Source organism: Myodes glareolus, chromosome 3 (assembly GCF_982192425.1).
Source record: "Myodes glareolus chromosome 3, mMyoGla1.1, whole genome shotgun sequence".
NCBI classification, from domain to species: domain Eukaryota; kingdom Metazoa; phylum Chordata; class Mammalia; order Rodentia; family Cricetidae; genus Myodes; species Myodes glareolus.
Window position 1 is genome coordinate 42,760,570 of NC_142028.1, and position 20,533 is coordinate 42,781,102.

Below are 20,533 nucleotides of genomic sequence, written 5' to 3' on the forward strand. Positions count from 1 at the left end.
AGATGCTGGCCATAAATCAGACGTCAAAGGGCAACAGGCTAAACTGCTATTTCAACACAATGCTTACCACTCCCATAATGTCATTTGGGGAGAGTGCAATTTTCCGTGAGAAAGTGGTAAAAATAAAAGACAGATGAAGATCTCTAGTTTCAGAATTAACAGTAAACAGTAGGAAAGTCCCCATACACCCTAACTGATAAATTGGCTGAGTCTGATCCAAATAGTGCCGTGCGATCGGCTTTGTTCTTATAGGAAAATATGGTGTGTGACTGATACCAGGATCTGAGCCCCTTTCCCCTTTAGAATTGTGTTCCGTTCTCTCTGTCACTCATCTTGTGAATTTGGTACTTCTGCTTAAGGCTTAAGCTTGGACAGCAAGCTTCTGCCTCAGTTCGCACGATATCAAAATGGATCAGCCATCCCCAAGTTGGATCCTTGATTGCCCTGGTCTGTTCCTTTCAATTGGCCTTGGTGTAGCAGGAAAGTGAACTTGAGGTCTTAGATCCATAGTTCCAGAACCCTTGCATTTCTTTGTGTTTTCTCAAAACCAGAGCTATACCGCCTCCTTCACTGGGGAACCAGGAGAAGGAAGTGGATCTACCAAAATGTCCTCCCACTAGGACTAGGGTTTCCACAGACGGGGAGTGCCTAATTTAAACTGCTTCCTTGGAGCGAATGTCCTCCCTTCCTCAACTAACTCAGCGCCTAATACTTTCCCTGGCCTTAGGGTTAGAACTAACCATTTCAAGCCAGGGCGGAACTACCATCTGAAGTTAAAAACCACAGTCGTTCTTGTCCTGCAGTGCAAACTCAGACTCTTCCAGGAGCCATGAATGAGCAATGCTTCTACTTAAGAAAAAAGAAAAACATTGGGCTCCATTCCAGAATTACACTTCTTGGGAGGTCAGTCAAGACTAGCTGGTCTTTTCCTTTCCCAGAAGTCCATGATGTTATACCTCAGCTACAAATATTCTCTTCTTGCTTCCGATTTGTTTCACAGGAAGCAAGTGTTTTCTCTCTAGCTAGGTTTCAAGGAGCTACTTTTTGATCTTTTCTAGTATTTAGAATAGGTCACTTTTCTCAGGGGCTAATTTATGTCCCACTTTATTACTTTCCCCTAAATATCCAAGTTATGATTGGATATTTAAACCAAATCAAGCTACACCGAGCCAAGCCAAGACATAGTCACCCATTCATTCCCTGGGTAAACTTCTGGATTAGGAGAAGGCACCATGGGAACTTCCCCACTGCTGGAGAAAGGCCACTTGTCTTATGAGCATCCTGAGATAGATGTTACGTGGCTTCTGAATGGGTCTCTGTTAATGTTTCCAAGTAATAAATACATCTTGCTCGCATACCAAAACATGCACAGAGTTACCTGGTTCTCGTGGCAAGGCCCTTGGCAGTATTCAGTCAGGCTCTCCAGGGTTTGGTTGATAAGGGCTACGTTCTTCTCGTTGATGTACAGTCCGAGGAGACCAAGGCCTCCAGTTGTGCTCCCGCAGATACAGTCCAGAAACTGCAGTGTCTCACACACCAAATTGTAGTTGGTCTTATTATTTTGGCAACGAAGAAAATTCTACAACGGGGGCATGTGAGAACAAAAGCAAAGAGAAGAGGGCAAAGGTCACCCATCCTGCACCTTTGATTGTCTCTAATAGGCTGGTGTCCTGGACTGATCAACTGCTAGGAAGACAGGTACAACATGGGACAGAAGACTCTGCCTGGCCCGGGGATGGTCAACCTGTGGCCTTGGTCTATGGCTTCAACCCTGGGACTTTTTTCCCAATGTGTCTGCATGAGATTCAGAGAAGGAGGCATGTTCTTGGAAACTCACTTCAGGTTCTTTTGGTATGAATTCTCCTTGTTCCATTTGTTCTTTCAGCAAAATGAATTTGGGTGCATATGCAGGTGCGGTGAGGGTGTCCATGTGTGTATGGCGGCCAGTGGTCAGCGTTGGGCATCTTCCTTGACCGCTCTCCACCTTACTGAGGCAGAGCTCTTCACACCCTGGAATTCACCTATTTAGCCAGGCTGGCTGCCCGGTGAGCACCAGGGACTTTTGTGTGCTGGAATTATGGGCATGCACTGCTATGCCTAGCTTTTTACACGAGTGCTAGAGATCTGAACTCTGGTCTTCATAGTTGCAAGACAAGCATTTTACCTCCCCACCTCTCTGTTTAGTTCTTCCTTTACCCTTGCCTATCACCCTCTCACTGGGTGGTTAGTGGGTTGTGGTTATATTTAAAGGTGACAGAGTGGACTGTGTGCTGAACACACAAGGCTAGTACTAAGTAGAGTGTACCACAAAATGAGATGGTAGAGGCTTAGCTCAGAGGCAGAGAGCGTGCCTAGCATGCACGAGGCCCCTGGTTTCATCACTGGCACTGAAAACAATCACCTCACCTCCTACACACACACACACACACACACACACACACACACACACAGAGAGAGAGAGAGAGAGAGAGAGAGAGAGAGAGAGAGTTTGGCTGTAGACAGGTGTCATGAAGAAAACCTGGGTTAACTTGCTTGACCATTTCTACTACTAAATAAGGGGTGTGAGTGAGTAAACGTGTGTGTGTGTGTATGTGTGTGTATGTGTGTGTACATGTGCTCATGTGTATGTGTCTGACTATGTATTCTCCAAGAGACACACAGCAAGATCTTTCCTCAACAAGATATGGAAAGCAACACCTGAGTAACTTTGTAAAGCTGGGGACTTTGACGAAGGGGCACTTGTCTGAGACTCTGTAGTGAGACACAAATCAACTACAATATTCTTTATATCTCAGAGTTAGACAGTGGGCAATATCTACACTAGAAACCCGGAAGTAAAATGACAGAAAGGCAAAGTGGACATAAGCTTTAATGTGGTAATTCCACTTCACTCGACAAAGTAAGCACTGGACATTCATGAGAACACTGTTTACAACAATGGAGAAATGGAAGCGAGCTAAATGCCCACCAACTGGGGAGCAGCTAAAAAAATACAGTATACCTGTAAGATTTCATATTATAAATTAGAAACATGAGCAGGTACTGGCATGCCAACATGGAAAGATCTCTAGGTCATGCTGTAGGTTAGCAAAAAAAGCAGATTTATAATCATGTAGATTACTGTATAATATATATTCAAATTTATACCAAATGTTCCTAAACAAAGTAAGGAGGGGAACAGCTCTGTGTGGATAGAAGCTATACAACTCTTTATTTAAATACTTACTGCCATCAGAAAACTTAGGATGAGGATTTATTCACGTATGATTTGAGCAGCAGACGCCCCATGGAAACACAGATTAGAAGTTGGTAAGTAGACAGACTGCTAACTCATCACACACACCCCTCCCCCTATTTAACCTCAGTCCTTTTCATTCAATAACACGGTTCCAGTTCTGGTGGGACACAGGGGAAGGACAGATTACTATGGGCTTTCCTGAGGTAAGTAGCTCTTTCAGAAGGCTACAGGAAGTCAGCAGCGGGTTATACCTGGCTTCTCCCTTGCTGTGGTGACTAAAGGAAGGTACTGCCTATCTTAAGGTCTGGCAGGATAAAGGTTCCTCAGTACAGGCATCAAAAGGATACAGATGCTTAAGATACAAACTCATAGCATCCCCTCTGAGGCCCATTCTGGTGACATCCCTGTTCCCAGTGTGCTCCTCTCTGCTGTATGATGTCACTGCTCCTACCACAGTGTTCTCTGGCAGCAGCAATTAACTCCTGATTCTCTAAGGGCTCCCCTTTCTTGCCTCGGAGGCTCCCATTCAGTATTCCTTCTGCCTGACTCACTCCCCGGGCCTCCCCTCTGACTCCTCTTCTTTCAGGATACAGTATAACATCACTTTGTCCCGGAAGTCCTGCCTGCTCTGAGGCACCCCCATCTTATGGGATGGGAGCCTAGAAGGATGCCTTTCTGTTCTCTATGAACCAGGTGGGCCACGCAGGCTCCACACTGGAGGGGTCCCTCAGCACCACCGAGAACCACAGCCATGGCTCAGATTTGCAGGCAGCTCACCTAGCTCTGTCCTAACTCAGATCTATTTCCTCTGTCTTTTACAAAACCAGACACATGCTTTTCACTGAGAGGCCCAGGGATGCTTTGTCAATCCACCTTGAGCACAAACCACTCTGTCCTGTCAGCATGAAGAAGCTTTGTCTTTTCGGGAGGGCACAGAGTGGATGGAGATGGGTGAGGAAGGGAAAGGTTTGGGGCCTGTGCTCATGTAGCCTTTGGTAGCCTTTGGCCTTTAACCTTGGAAAGGGGAAGCTCCTCTGGGCCGCGGCTCAGCAAACACTCTAAACCACACAAACTGGTGAAAGGGCAATCCTTTGTCAGGTTTCTGACTAAGCAGGCCTTGCTCAAGGCGGCAACGGCCCATTTGGCAGGGCCAAATTCAGTAGCTTTCTCCCCACTGAACATCGACCAACAGGAAAGAAAGTCAAGGTTATTATAAATATGACAAGAAGCTGGCACAAGACCAGAGAAGGCTGGGGCTTCCTCCCTCTGAGCAGATCTCTCTTTCCTTGCACCAAGAAGCAGACCACTCCTGCCTGGCAGCTGTAAGAAAAACTGCCAGTGCCCCACCATCTGCCCAGGGGCTCTGCCAACAGGCGGCATTCTTAGTAGGTACATCCTACTTAATGTCATTTTGAGAGCTGGTTTCTTACAAGTACAATGCCAGTGGAGCAGGTTCCCCTGATCTGTGGGGAACCATGCTTCTTCCTTTTTATTGCTTTTTTTAAAAATTGATTTTTAAATGACCACATTCAGATGAGTTTCATTACAGCACTTCCATACACATCACAGAAGTTTTTAAAAGATGAATCTCACTTCCCCCAGCCCCAGTAAAAGCAGGGATCCAGGAACACCACAGGGCCCTGCAGACACCAAGGTTCCCAGGAATGACCCCTGTGCTCTCCCGGGCTCCTACAAGATGAGGGCTGGAGAAGGAAGGCTCGGGGACATTCTAGTTTCTACTCTCCACAGGGCAGTTTGGATCTGTCCTGCTCGGCTTAGTCCATTTCTGCACAAGATATCTTCAAACAAAGGATTCTCTGGTTAGGAAAAATGGTGTCTAGAATCACCTAATTGGAAAACCATTATGTACCTTCAGATGGTACATTGTTAGGTGTTCTAAAAATATGTGAATATGTACTGCGTGCGTGTACACACACACACACACACACACACACACACACACACACACACACACACACACTTTTTCCCCAGAGCAGTATAAGGACTTCATTAAAAGCTACTTCTCCCCAGGGATCCTTAGGGAATAAGGTGGAGGAAGAGTTATACGAAAAGATAAAGTATAATTCTGAAGAATTCCAGTAAAAAAAAATGGTGAATTTGTAATTAAGGCCTGGTTCCATTTTCCCACCCAAGGAACACTGGCATCAGGGAGAAGGAGGGAGACAGGAAGAGAGAAGACAGAGTAAGTCCATGAAACCAGAAGTCAGCTCAGAACCCACCTATCAGCACTGCCCTGTGACATGCAGCTGGCTTCTAGACAAGGTATCCTGGATTGCTGAGCTGGGAACTTGGCAAATCTTAGCTGTGAAGACCCCTACAGCACTTAGCACATTGTCCTGCAATCTCCGGTTGGCACGAGTGGCTCCTGTTCTAGACATCTGAGGGATGAGTGAGGTCCGGTCACCACTAGTGCTGGGTGCTGAACACGTGACCTCCAGTGTAAATGACAAACGACCATACATGCACACGAACTGCTGCCACTTCTTTCCTCTGTGGAGCCTGAAGTTGGTGGTGACCAGTGACACCGAATGGAAGAACAGTATAGAGCACTGATGCCCATGCTTAGCAGTACAGGGGGACCCCTGCCCCAACCCCCAGTCACAAAGATCCTACCGCTGAGCTGCCTGGGCCTTAAATTCCTATGGATCAGTCACTCTTCCCTTAGCTGATCTTCCCCACGACCAATGAGGCAGCTTGGAAGAAAGAGGGACACCTGACATCATCACGAGACATAGGGATTACAGCCAATGAGATAATATTCAGACCCTGGAGCTCTGAGGAAGGAATGTGTTGTTCTACTTGAACCAAGTCTCAGCTAGCAGATCTGGGTCTAAGGTGTCTAAGCCTGAAGTAGTAACGCTTGAGCAAGGAGCAACCAAAGGGTCAGCCAGGATCCAACACCAGATGGTGACAAGGTCAAGCCCAGAATGTCAAATACCTGAAGTGAACCACTGACTGACATGTATATTTTGACATTTAATGGGGTCAGCATGGCCAATGGTAGGTCTTATGGGGAGTTCCTTCATTTTTAGGTCTCATTCCCGTTTAACCAGTTGATGAACCTGGAACCTAGATGCTTCTCAGAGTTCAGGATCTTCAGACCAATTAGATGAAAAATAAAAACCATCAGAGGTATTAATCTTAATGACTTCTAGTTCATTTCATTGTTCTGTATTACTCGTCAACAATGTCCTTTCTTTATGATGAAGGTTGGCCGGGGCAACAGCAAATGGTCCATTTTATCCACAGTCACTTGGTGGATAAAGTCAGCAATGTAAATATTTAAAGGTGGTACCTTCCTCTGGCTAGACTTGGCCTGTATCAACCCCTCTCATATCATCACCATTTAAGCACAGAGAACTATCAATGCACACTTGTTTGGCTTAGGAAGAGACATCCCATCTAAGAGCTGTGCAGATACACTTTTTCTTTCCATCCTAACACCACTCAAGCAAGGAGCAGTGGGTGCCCCAGGTTCAAGAGTTGACAGGAAAGCCAGGCAGTACACCAAGGACCACATACTCCAGCATGCTTTTCCTGGGTAGAGATTGGGAACAAAGAGGCAGATCTCTGGAGCACACCCTCCGCCCTTTCTAAACATTCTTTGTTACAAGAAAACTGCAAGGGAGATAACACTTTGTCTCTGTCTTAGGTCTGGCTAATATCATAAGCTCTACTTCCAGACTGAAAGTCCAGCTTACTAAACTTCTAGAATGTGTAGTATACACTGCTGTATGTATGATCTGCCAAACACTATAGTGTCATCGTGCAGCACACAACTATATTCAGTTAGATCTATGTATTTGTTTTTATAAATGTATATGCTTCATAAATATACTCAATTGTCTATTCAGCTATTCAGTTATTATCTGAAATCTGCTGGCATGGGTGGCAAAGAGCAGTAGGCTATAAGACATACACACGTAGGTACTTATGCACACTAACTACATATGGAGTCAGCAACCCTAATGAATGAGGCTGACTAATGAATGTGGAGACACTGGTGAAGATAGGAAGGGACAGATCACCTATCCATATTTTCATTATTAGGCGCCCAGAACATCAGTAATGCTGGATCTTCAATTCAGGCAAGGTGGCCTAAGTGACAGGAGCTAAGCCATGAGAAGAAGTGGGACACCATGGTCCAAAATACCCCCACTCCCTACTATAGGTGTTGAGGTCTCCATGGGCCTCACCTACAAATGTTGGGGCTTCCTGTGCTACCAGTCAATCATTTACAAATCTAAGGGTCGCCCAATCCCAGGCTCTCACCTCTAGGTGTCAGATTCCACAACCCAGAACCCTCTCCTGTAGGCCTCAGTGACCCCACAATCTGGCTTTGCACCTGTAGGTATTTGGGTTCCCTACACAGGACCCCGCTTGCAGATCTCTGGGTCCCCGCAGCCTGGACTCTCTCTTGAAGGTCTCGGGGCCACAGCTCAGGGTCTCACCTGTAAATCTCGGTTGTGGTTTTCGCACAGGAGCTGCAGGAAGCGCAGGATGGGCTGCATGATAGTGATGACCGCACTCATCTCGAGGTCATCCTTGGTTTTGTCAGTTGTAGCCTGGGTGCCCTCCCCAGATTGGTAATGGTCGTCAGGGTCGGCCTCCCTCCGGAAGGTGGTGAAGGCTTTCCTGGTGGCAGCAGACGCTTCCAGGAGCTGATCCCGGACCTCTTCTGTTATCTGTGTTGTGGGTTCTTTGGCTGAAAGGCAAACGTGTGACAGTCAATACTGCTACATTCTCAGAAGTTCTATTTTCTATACTCCAGAGGACAGGTTCCTGCATTTGCTAGGGATTTGTAAGATTGGCAAAAAACAATCCAGGAAGCCACCATTTCCTCTCAGTCTCTAGACAGGATGAACATGGAGCCCAGCCCTGCTAACTTGGTAGTCATTTAGGTTTGTGTTGTGCTACTGAGCAACAGCTTTAGTACAGACTCTGTCAACCTCATAACCTAAGGCTCTGAGCCTCCGCTTCTTCCTCCATAAAATATAAGTACGTCGGTATCATCTAGAAGGCTCCCAAGAGACCTGATGTAATACTAATCACAACACCAATTAATGTTACTCGACGGACAACTGGTTGAGCCCTTGTCAAGTGCCAAGACAGCATGCATAAGCACTCTGTGTGTATTATCTTATCTGGCCTGTGAGGCAGCTGTGGCATCTTAGACGGGAGCACAGACTGCATGGGCTCTGACGCTGGCTCACGGGATCTGTGCCTCAGTTTCCTTATCTGTAAAACAGAGATAACCCTTTTATCTAAGTACAGGGTTAACTTGAGCTTTACGTGAATTGACACAGATAGGTAAAGAACTTTGAACAATGCCTGGCTACAGTCTGGGTTTAGGAATGGCTTCCAAAGGCCCGCGTGTTAAAGGCCTAGGCCTAGTCCATGGTGGTATGGGAACTGATAGAACTTTTAGGTAGTAGGGCTTGGTGTGAAATCATAGGCTAGAAAGAAGGGGTGTGTCCCTGAAGGGGACTGTGAGACTTTCTTGTCTTTTCTGGTTTCTTCTGATTTTCTGCCATGAGGTGAATACTTTTACCCTCTGCTGTGTGCTCTGGTGTTTATGTGCTGCTCCAAGGTAGGTACAAAGCCACCAGACTGAGACCTCGATTACCAGATGGATGTTTTCAGGGCCTGGGTCTACACGCCTAAGGTATCTGTGGCAGCAACAGAAAGCTGACTACCCATGCCTGGGTCATACTCAGTACTCAGCAGGACTTGGTAGGTTTATGGTTCTCTTTTTTTCTTTCTCCTTCTCTTTATTCCGCTTCTAGACTAGTGGTTCACAAACAGGGTGATCTTTCCTTCCTTCCTTCCCTTTTCCTTTCTTTTCATCTTTAACTCTACCCAACAGCTAACTGGAAATGCCTGGAGACATTTTTGATTGGGAGTGCAGGTGTGCTAATGGCATCTAACAGGGTAAAGGTCACAAATATTGCTCGACATCCTATAGCCTCTGCAAGGAACATTCTCCAAATGTCGACTGTCACCTGCTTGACAACTCTAGTACTGGCCTTGAGAGTGAAGCTCAGAGTGGTCAGTTAATTTGCTCAAAGATGCCTGACTCCTAAACTTGTGGTTTGTCACCCCTCTCCCCCTGAACATTTTTTTTTTTCAGGGAGATTATAGGGGGAAAAGTCTACAGTTTGTAAACTAAAGAGAAGTCACCTGACATGGACGTATTTTCCTCAACTTTCTCTAACAATAAGCAGAAAAGCACAGTAAAAAAAAATTCATGGATCTTAATTGTGATGGCCAACTTGAGAGGATTCAGAGTTGCCATTGGAACACACCTTTGAGCTTGTCTGTGAGGGACTTTCTAGATTAGGTTAACTGATATATGAAGAACAGCCCTGAATGTGAGCGGTACCATTTCCTCGGCTGGGGCTGAGGACTCAATGAAAGGGAGAAATGCTCAGCACTGGCATTCCTCACACTCTGCTTTCTGACTGTGGGTGCAATGTGACCCGCAGCTGCACGCTCCCGCTGCTGCAACGCTTTCTTGTCATGATGAACAAGAACCCAAAACCATGGTCCAGAATAAGCCCTTTCTGCCTTAGGCTGGTTTAGCTAGGTACTTGCCACAGAAATAAGAAAAGTAGCTAATACAGCCCATACTAATTAAAACTGTGCATACATCTATGAGGTAAGCATGAAGACCTTCCCAGGTGTCAGGGCTTTGTCCTGGTCACTTAGAAGGAAGGCATCATAACCACAGTGGAGGCTTTTTTCTAAATACCCTGGGGTAAGGACGCATCTTGGTAGTGGGACGTCATGAAGAGCATGCAGTATACATAATACAGGGCTCCTCTGCAGGTTCTGGTCCAACGGAACCAAGAGCATCCTTACCTTTCTTCCGGGATGGGGCATCTCTGTCCACTTCATCATCTTTCTTTTTGTTCCCCAAGTCGCTAGTGTTCACAGTCACTGTTGCCTTGATTTCCTGCTGGGCCACCTTCATTCGGTCATAAAAGACCTTGAAGAACTTCTCTGATTTCTTATCTTCCGTCAACCGGCAGAAGAAGGAATGCTGCCATGGAAAACAACAGGTAGATTCTCAACACCGTGCCCGGCCCGTGAAAAAGACTCATTGAAGACCCGCAAATTAAATGGAGATCCTAGGCAGCCACTGGCCTTCCAAATGATGAAGACCAGATGATAGGCTAAATACCAGTTCACACATTCATCTTCTGGGGGTCTCAGGCCTGAGCTATCCAGCATGGAACCGTCAAAAAACTGCTGAACTTGGAGCAGCGCCCCCAAGCTACGATTAAATCAGTAAAGACCCACTCCTCTCACTTCTGCACAACACACACAGCAACTCCAGAAATGGTGAAAGTGGAAAATGGTTTTAGTGATTACTGCACAGAGGTCACGTGTCCAAGGTCTTCTCTATACTCCTGTGCACATGCCTATAGACAATGAATGGAAATGCACGCCACCGTCTGCTCCATAGGGCCTATTCCTAGGTCAGGATGACCTGGAGTCCACAGGCCAGACTGAGAGGTGAGAGTCAGAAGTGCTCAGGAAGCCATTCGATCACATGATGGGAACTTAGATGGGGGTGACAGTGGGTGAGAGCAACCTCAAATTCTTCAAGAAAAAGGTGAGCCTCAAATAAGGCCTTGCAGGACAGGAAGGAGTAGTTAGACAGTGTTCAGAATTACCAGGTAGCTTGCCTCTTGGATGTGCATTTGTTTTTGGCCGCATTGCAAGCAATAGTGTATATTGTTGATGTGAAAACACAATATGGTGTCTCTACTTCATTTACGAGTGTTCGCTTTCACCCCCTTTCAAGAGCCACACTGTTATGCATTACTTACATAAAAATACAATACGTTCCTTTCCGAAGGAATGAGACAAAACTCCAGACAATGTATTTTCTGCTCTTAGGAGCTCGTTCTGTCAGTTTCGTACCTGGTTCTGGCAAGATGGAAGCTCCCACACGGGAGGCCTAGGCTTCCGATATTGGAAAGCACTATACCCTTCCTTTCAGCCCCAAAGCCCCCTAACTCCTCTATATCTCCCAATTCCCAACTCAGCAAACCATCTCCCAGAGCTATGGACCCATTGGCTACCAGGCAGTCACTCTGGCTCTTCTGGCTACTGACAAACCGCAGTGACCAACATCTGTCCAGTTCACTCATGTACTTTCTGGCTTGTGTCCTTTCTTCTTGCTCATTCTTCTTGAGTTCTGGTTCATTCTTGTACACAGCACAGGAGCTGCCTCTCTTTCGAATACTCTCTGATTCTGACTTTTCCCTTCCAATCATCCCCAGTGTCTAGCTCCATGTCCACCTTCTTGACTGTGTATTCGCTGGATCCTCTAAGACCCTACAGCTTCAACTACGTTTACATCTGGAGTGCCCTCCACTGCCCTTTACTGCCTTTGAATTTCTTTCTGGTTTCCTCTCATTTCATGCAGTCACCCACCTGCTACTGTGAACCGGTCATGAGCCGGACCATGTGTCGAGCACATGAGAAGCTGGAGTGAACAAACAGGCACCAAATCCCACCCACCATGACACTGGCAGCTTGGCGAGGAAAAGAAACAGTAATTCAACAACCACCCCAATGATCACTTCAAGACGTCTCCTTTAGTCCCGAGAAAGAGATCCGAGGGTCCCCTGGAAGACAGCTCCCTGACAGAGCTCGGTTCTACTCCTGGATCTCTCTATAGCTAGGCCCTCCTCATCCTTTGGCCTTACTGCTAAAGTTTCTTAATGAAGGCACCCCAAAACAAAGGCGAGATCAACTACTTCTTTTCAAATGACAGTTCTGTTCTCACTGGAACTGGATGCTCTGAAAGTTCACTATTGTATTTGCTGTTCGCCTGCTCACTGGTTTGTACACAAGTGTAAGCTCTACGAAAGCAGATGTCCTAGACCGGTGACTGACGGTCACCTCCACAGCACCTGGATGAGGAGGCTCAGCATAGAGCAGGCACACTACCGTCATTGGACAGAAGAATGACAAGAATCTAATGTTCTGTTTCTTCTTTAGTCTAGCCCCCCTCGATGGAATCCTTCTTAAATTCAGTAAACTTGACAAAAATAAATGCCATCCAATAAATAAATTCTGGAAAGCTGCTTAAATATCAGAAACCAAGTTCTAATGGTTCCCCCCAGTTAGAGTCAACACATCCACAAATAAAATAAGCCATGAGAGAATGCAGAACTAAACCACAGCTGCCTAATTCCTGGGACTGGCCTTCCCATGGATACAGGCCACACAACACCGTCCACACTCAGGGTCACAGGCGAGGCTGCTCAAGGAAGACCTGGTAGGACTCACTTGAAGGCAGGCAGTAAGCAGAATTCATGCAGTTGCCATACAAGCATGGGGCAACTTTAAAATTATTTGGGGACAATCTGGTCATTCAAAAAAAAAAAGAAGTACTTCAAGTAAGTAACGAAGTAAGTAAGTAAACGAAGCCTGTCACCCGTCTCCCCCAAGAGTGAGAGATGCCCACGGCTAGCTAGTCTGCTGTAAACCGCAGGGCTCAGCATCCAGGGAGGGATAGCCCAGCTGATGTCAGCTGACACCTCCAGCGTAAGGGAAGCTCTCCTGAAATGAGAGAAGGGCAAGGGCTTCTGTGTATGTCTGCAACCGGCCACTCTGTTTATTCTGCATTATTTATACCAATCCTTGGCCAGCTCCTCAAGGACCTGAGGCAGCTTTGTGAAGAGAACAAGAAAAAGACAGTTACTACAGAAGGGAGGGGAGATGTATACCCCCCCACCCAACACACTTTTTCAGCCGTGCATTTTCAACAACAGGAGAGGTGCAATCAGTGCCTCCAGGGAAGCTTGTGACAGAGCACGCAATGCAAGGTGTGGGTCTCAATCCCAGCTCCCTCATACAGTCCCGCCTCTCTACCCAGATGAAAGGGCTGCCACCACACACAGAGTGCATAGCCCAGGTCCACTGCCTGGCTTGATCTCTACTACCCAGAAAAGAACAGTCTCTGATGTCTTGCTCCCCTTATCTGCAAATGAGTATAGTAACACTATGGTGGTCCTGAAGTCCCACACAGAGGATTGGAGCCACCCTCACAGGAGGTCAAGTCCACTGCCTTCTTCACCAGGTGACCTTTTGCTCAGCATTTTAATCAGGGACCTGCTGAGTGTTAATTCTCAGGACCCTAAAAGATAACTCATGTTAAATACTTTAGCATGCCCCAGACCCTGTCACAGTTAGGAAGAATGTGACCTCACCAGGACACCCAGGTGGAGTGGTTTAGGGGAGAACGGAGCACAGGCCCCGGACTCTCAGAAAGACCAGGCGACACAGACAGTTGGAAGAAGACTTCCGGTCTCTCAAAGGAAGTGGTGGCATCTTCTGTAAGAAGAGCCGTGAATACTGACGGCAGAGAGAGTGAAGAAGTACAACGCAGCGAGGTGTACAGATCTGTGGAGAGGACAGATATGGAGCCACTCAGGCTCTGGGACAACCTGGCAGAGGCAGCTAGCGCCGTTGACTTGCCTTCTCCCTGGTGAGATCCAGACATAAGAGACTGGGCCCTTATCACTGCTCACAGGTAACCTGTCCACGGTGCCAAGAAGGGAGACTAGCTATGGCTTGTCACACCGTGTAGGTCAGAGCACCAGGGCAAACAGACACACAGCCCCCAAAGTCTCAGCCCTACCTGCTCTCATGTCCACTTTCTTCCCTGAACCTATTTCAGTGAATTGCCTCTTCCCCCAGGCCAAGAGCTGTCGGACAGAGATTTTCCTTTTCCTGAATCCTTCCTTCCATACCACCCGACACATGTCAGGGAACACTCTGATACAGACCTAGCCCAGGGCACAAAGCCTGCACTGGATGGCAGCAGAAATCAAAATGGCAGTTGTCTCTGTGGGCAGTGATGGGAAGTGCTATGAAGGGGACAAGGTAATGCTTTGGTGCAAAAGAACCATCTTGATGGCAGCGGCGGCTGCACAGATAGATGTCGTAGCAAACAAGGGGCTTCTTGAAGACATCCCTGTTTTCATCCTTGTACCCTATCCGTGCGTACTGTACCTTACAGTAGAAATGAATGTGGCAGACAGAATGACTGTTGATTATCCAACCTTCACCAAGGAGAAACCCAGGGCCCCCACGGGGGCCGCTGTCATCACATGACATGAAGGGATCCTTCAACACTGGAGAATGTGGAGGAGAGAGACGGTATGAGGAGTCAGTCCCTGCTGCTGTGCTTAAAGGAGGAGGCTGGGAGCCTAGTTGAGAAGTGGAATCACTTTGTAGGGGCCGCAAACAGCCAGCAAGAGGGGTGTTGTGGGACCCTCTATCTGGGAGCATGGCCTTGTAGGCACCTGGACTGCGATCTAGAAAAATTCATGCTGAAGTTGTAAGATAATGAATTTTGTAACCCAAAGCCTCTAGCTTTGTGGTCATCTGTTATTGCAGCCATACAATAGGTGTAAAAACATTAAAAAAAAATCTAATCAAGTTCCACTCTTCAAATCTGTACATATTATTGTGGGTAAAAATTGCACCACACTGAAAAGACAAGGCTGTTTTGGTTCCAGAATGCTAGGAAACTTCAGTAATATATACAGATGGGGCCACTTTCAGAACATCCCTGGTTGCCCAAGAGAATGGCATCTGCCTGCCTCTCACTGGCCTGTCCTCACCCTTCTGTTATCTCGAAGTCACACTGGATGCCAAAGCCCTCTTCATAGATGCTGTCTCATCAGCATGTGAGGAGATCGCCAAGATAGATAACATCGTTCATAAACGCAGCACATTGCACACCAGTGCACCGGGGTCAGGAGAGGTCAGAGGCTTGTGGCAGAGCCACATTAAACCTTACCTCTTGCCCAACAGGAAGATAGCCTTGGTGGGCAGACATGAGCAGAGGCTGAAAAGCAGAGGAAACGGGGCTTGTTCAGGGGCAGACGTTCTCTCTCTGCCAAGCAGAGACAGGACGCATGGCAGGTTTGCACGTGACATGCTTAAGGGAAGGAAGTGGGGTCAGGAGCAGGGTAAGGAAGTGGCTGCTGGCCCCAGACATCTCCAGGCAGTGGTGTGGGGTGGGGGTGGGGATGAGGACAGCCATTATTAGCCAAGGTTCCAAACAAAGGGGACGAGAATAGAGATCACAGGCTGTTACAGCTGGAGCTGGGAGAAACTAGCAGGACCCAGTGTCTTTCCAAGCATGACAATCCTGTTCTCTCTCTTCCCCAAATACTATCTCATGAGAAGACACCTTATATAAGAGAGGTGGGCATAAAGGATCCCTTTGAGATGGTATCAGAACCACCCAAACTCCCTCTTGGAACTAACTCACATTTACAAAATACTCATTTAGCTGTTCACATCACACAAATGAGGAAATGGAGGCTCACACAGGAAAAGAATTTCATAAAGGTCACAAGAAGACCTCTGTCTCCTTACTGATGTGGGAGGGCCTAATCCATAAGGGGTGGTGCCACCCCTGGGAAGTTGGTAGTGGGGTGCAGAAGAAAGCAAACAGAGTGAGCCAGTAAGGAACATTCCTCCAGGGCTTCTGCTTTACCTTCTGCCACCAGGTTCCTGTCCTGACTTTCCTTGGTGACGGACCGTGACACGAGAGTGTAGATGAAACAAGCCCTTTCCTCCCCCAAGTCACTCTTGGTCCCGGCATTACAGCAACAGAAACCAAACGAAGACGTTGCTCTGTTCAGGTCTTCAGGATCACAAAAGCTCGTGGTTACAGAGTCCTGGCTGGCGCTCCTATTCTGTGATCATTGTTTTGGGGACAGTTTTCCCATCTTGGGCTGAGTGTGACAGGTGCTAAGGAACTGAAGGAGACAGGTCCCAAACCAAAAGAATAATACAGTTACCTGCTATTCTGGTCCATCTTGAAAATAAACTGTTGCTTAATTAGCCTGTTGGCCACCTGCTACCTCCACCTGAGCTCTTACAAAGACATGCAGCCGGGCTTATATAACAAGAGGTGCCCTGAGGTGAGGGTCCAGCAGAGAGTGGAGGCACCCTGCAGCAGGCAGGAAGATATCTGAGGTGTGGTAGAAACTTTAAGTATAAGAGGTGACATCCCTAGTTAAACCGTGGGCCCGAGGTCTCAGAGAAGATCATCACTCGCTATAGACTGGAAGGCCTTTCCTATAGACTGGACACATAGCCAGGAAAGTCAATGAATGGGAGGCAGAGGTCTCCCTCGTCGGAAAGGAGGCTACAGAGCTCAGAACTCAGGCGAAAGGCGGGCTTTTCCACTATCACGGTGCTCACTGGAAACAGAGCTATCTGCTTCTGTCTGCCCAGGCCCTGGGATCTTCAGTCTGGAGGAGTCTCTGTGGCTAGGTGAATGCAGGAAGTGGAGACGCCTGTGATCCAGAATGTCTCCCTGTAGGAGCAGTCCTGGGGCCAGGATGGTGGTAGGACTTTGATCCTTCTCCAAAGAAAGACATTTGCACTCTGTGGTGCCACCTTCTAGAAACGCTCAAACTAGACCCTGAGAAAACCCAGAAAGTGAGGTATTTTTCCTCCCTATTTGATTGCTTCACAAGACATGACCCTGACTGATAGAGCCCTGACGTGGTATACTAGGCAAGGCTCACTTATCTGCTGCAGAATGAGTTGAGTCCTTGGGCTGAGTCCGAGAATTTGAAAAATGTGGCTGAGCACTGAGCCAGAGAACTGATGAAGAGTCTACCTTACTCTTCGCTTTACTTTTTTTGACATTAGCTCTGGGACTAGAGGGGCATCTTAACTGAATTTCTGCCTTCCCCAATGGAACAATGGCAGTGGCTCTGCACCTGTGATTAACTGAGATTTTACCACTTCCTGGGGCCTTTCTGGAAATTATATAGTAGTCAACAGCAAAGGAAGGATGCCAGTTTGCCAGGCATTGCCCACGTATGTGATATACACTATCTCCATTCATCCTCAGCTACCCCATAGGTAGGTGTCATTATTAGCTCTACAGACAAAGAAACAGAGCTTCTAAGAAGTTATATAATCTGCCAAGTCATACAGCTAGTGCACGGTGCCCCCACATTTAGCCTGGCATGCTTCTGATACTCTAGCCTTCAACCACTGCTTTGTTAAACCAATCTCTGTGGAACAAGAGTCTGTCATAGTCTGGATACCTTGTGGCTTTTTATAAGCCATCCCCCCACTATCCTCCAACTCTGTCAAAGGCATAAACACTCTACTATCATGGTAAAGAATCACTGTGAGAGGTACCAAGGCTGGCACCTTCACAGGGAACAAGGATGCTTAGTACATTTGTTAACGCTCACTCCCAAATAATCCCTTTCTGGCATCAAATATTACACTCGATTAGGCACACAGTCCTGTAGAACTGGAACTCAGAAATTAACATTTTGACCTTGGCTCCTCGCTAGCCAATCCTGTGGTCTTAAGTAGTTCAACAACCTCATTGGTGTCTTCAGGATTCCTTATCTGAAAAAAATGGAGAGTTGGATCCCTGAGAGTTGTAGTTATGGTGGTTGTGAGGTACTTAACATGGGTGCTGGGAACTAAACTTGGGTCCTCTACAAGAAGAGTATGCTCACTTAACCACTAAGCTATCTCTCTAGCCCCTGAAGTCTTTTAAATGAACTTTTCTTCAGTAGTTCCAAGATGGCTATATAAAAAGGGACAACTTATCTTTGAAAAAGTTACTAAAACTCAACACAAACAGTCAAATTTTAAGCTGGGTGTGGTGGTAATGCCCTTAATCCCGGCTCTCAGGAGCCAGAAGTAGGTAAAGATCTATGGGCTCTAGGACGGCCTTGTCTACATAGAGTCTTGGATAGCTAAGGCCTGTCTCAAAACGAACAAAAGAAAAGTCAAGTTTTTTTTTCAAGGTTTGATGGGTTTCAACTAAACACCTGAAGCTCTCACTTTACCAAGTTTTTGAGGCTGTTTCGGGCTTAAATGAACTAAGACATAAAATAAACTTCCACATGGGAAGGGAGGAACCAACAAAGAAAACCAAGGGCGTATGAAAAATCATCAACATCTCAACGTCATTTTTCTGAACTGCAGAGTCACTTCTGACGACTTAAAGAGGTACACCAATTTTCAATTACTCTGTCAACCAAGAACAGACAGAGGACATGTTTAGGCCCAGCACTGATTTCTGATGTCTGAGAGAAGGGGTAAAGACAAGGATTCTGTCACTTGGATTCACTAGGTTCCTGGTCTTCATGGTCAAGGCCAACACAGACCTTTAATGATGCTCTTCAAAGTAAAATAATTATTTCTTAACCAGCAGTCAGGTCCACCCTGTTCTGAGATGCATGCTTTTTCTGAAGCAGGAGGCTCAACTGTTCTCTCTTTTATCCATCTCTCAGTGCCCACAGGAGTTAGCACTTGCTGGGAGATTCTGCCCCATCTCTGTAGCATAGCATGCAGATCGCCATGCAGATCAGAATAGGAATAGTTTCATACATATTCATCAACAACGTCTCAGCCAACAAAGTATACTTTAAAAAAAATTAGGCCAGGCAGGCATGGCAGCACACTGCAGTCTTGCAATTCCAGTACTCGGTAGACTGAGGCAGGAAAAAAAAGCCTCTAAATTAGAGATCAGTCTAGGCTACATAGTGAGAACTTGTCTATAAAAATAAATAAATATGAGAAATGAAATGTCTTTCAAAGCAGCTGACTATACAGGTATGCCAGCAGCAATCACTCTTCTGTAAGTCTAGGAGCTGCTCAGAAGGATTTGAGAGACAATGACATTGCTTTGGAGAACCCTTTGCCTCGGAGCTATCTTTTTCTCCTGATTTATCTATCAAAACTCGCTATGATTTCCAAAAGTTGGTATCTTTGTGGGGACACACTGGTGTGATTTCCGGCCAAGGACATGAAGAGGAAGATTAAAATCTCCTGGAAAAAGCATAGATGACCAATGGAAGGTCAAATAGATGCCATCCATAAGAACAATGGAGCCAGAGCCATCCAGAACTCTGTGGTGCAGTGGAAGGGAACTATGGTAGGGCCTCTGCTAATCTCCCACAAGTGCACAAAAGTATTTTGGTATGTGTCTGAGTGGGTATGAGCCTTGTTTTAAAAATAAGTAATAGTGCCTTTTATTAATTACTATAAATCTGAACTAGATCCAGGGGAGACTTCTGTTCAAAGGATTTAAGGCCTCACAGTCTCAACCCATTAGATATCTTCCCAGAGAAGAAGGAAATGGCCAACAATCTGGGATATGATTTTGGGACTGCCTTGCTGTTTATGTGAAGCTCTCAGGTCCTGTCTTGGCTTGCCCACAGATTTCCTGTGGAATCTTAAGTGTGGTGTGCATGGAGGTCTCCTCCTCAGACCTCCAACCTGCATCATGACACCACAAAAGAAATATGTGAGAACTGCTTGGAAAAAACCAAGGAATGTTTCTGAATTAGGTGTGTTGGCACAGGTCTATAAATTCTATCTCTTGAGAGATGGAGGCTCTAACCTACATAGTGAGATCCTACCAGAGAAAGGAAGGAGAAAAGGAAAACAAAGACAAGACACATGCTAGGACATTGAAGTTTTCACCCAAACAAATGTGCTTTCCATCTCCCTCAAGACCATTCTGCAATGAGCTCCTTCATCAGGTATCAACGTGGAGCCACGAAGACGATCCATAGTGAAACATGTAGATGGTGAAGGAACGTAGGTAGGCAGGATGAAAAGATGCCACTATCATTCACCTAAGTGCAGCTCAATATAAAGCAATGCACTCTTTATCAGCTACCGAGGGGTGAAGGGCGGCACTTTTACCGTGGAAAGAGGAGAGCCCATGGTTGAGGCCCTGGTCATGGCTAGCTAGTCTTTCCCACATGGATGGGTGCACTGATCCAAGACATTACAAAAGAGGCCTGAAGAAGTCAACCTTTTGAGCAGACCCTTGTGGTCATGTACCTGTTCTATGTACCTGAAGGGACCATTCGTTAACCTAGACCAACGTTTCCTGACTCACAGCTCCGAAGTTCCCAGGAACCTTGCCTTGAAATGTAGAGCAGGACCAAGACTATCATTTGGCTCACACATTTTCTGTGTCTGTGCAGAGCCCTGGGCTGAGAAAGCTCTTTACATCCTATATCAATAACTGTGCATGCGAATGATCTGGGAACTAGATGGGTTTGGACAGGTCAGTTGTTAAAATCCGTAATTTTCTCATCTTCAGGAGGAAAGAGGAAGATTAAGGTTTCAGGGGCCTATTAGGAGGAATAAATAGGAAATACACGTGACAGTTCCTTTGGTACCAGACATCTGGAGAGATTCAATGCTACCCCACTTCCACTCTTCCCTGCTCTC

At 46.6% G+C, this 20,533-nt stretch overlaps 1 protein-coding gene across 1 annotated transcript in view; it reads right to left on the reverse strand.

Moving 5' to 3' along the window:
• The window catches only part of Itpr1 (inositol 1,4,5-trisphosphate receptor type 1), a 337,447-nt gene that overhangs the window by 68,079 nt on the left and 248,835 nt on the right, over window positions 1-20,533 (reverse strand). The window contains exons 45-47 of the mRNA XM_087904450.1: window positions 10,121-10,301; window positions 7,711-7,964; window positions 1,379-1,579 (exon numbers count right to left, since the gene is read on the reverse strand). Coding sequence (XP_087760576.1) covers window positions 1,379-1,579; window positions 7,711-7,964; window positions 10,121-10,301 — 636 coding nt within the window. The remainder of the gene's footprint in view (window positions 1-1,378; window positions 1,580-7,710; window positions 7,965-10,120; window positions 10,302-20,533) is intronic.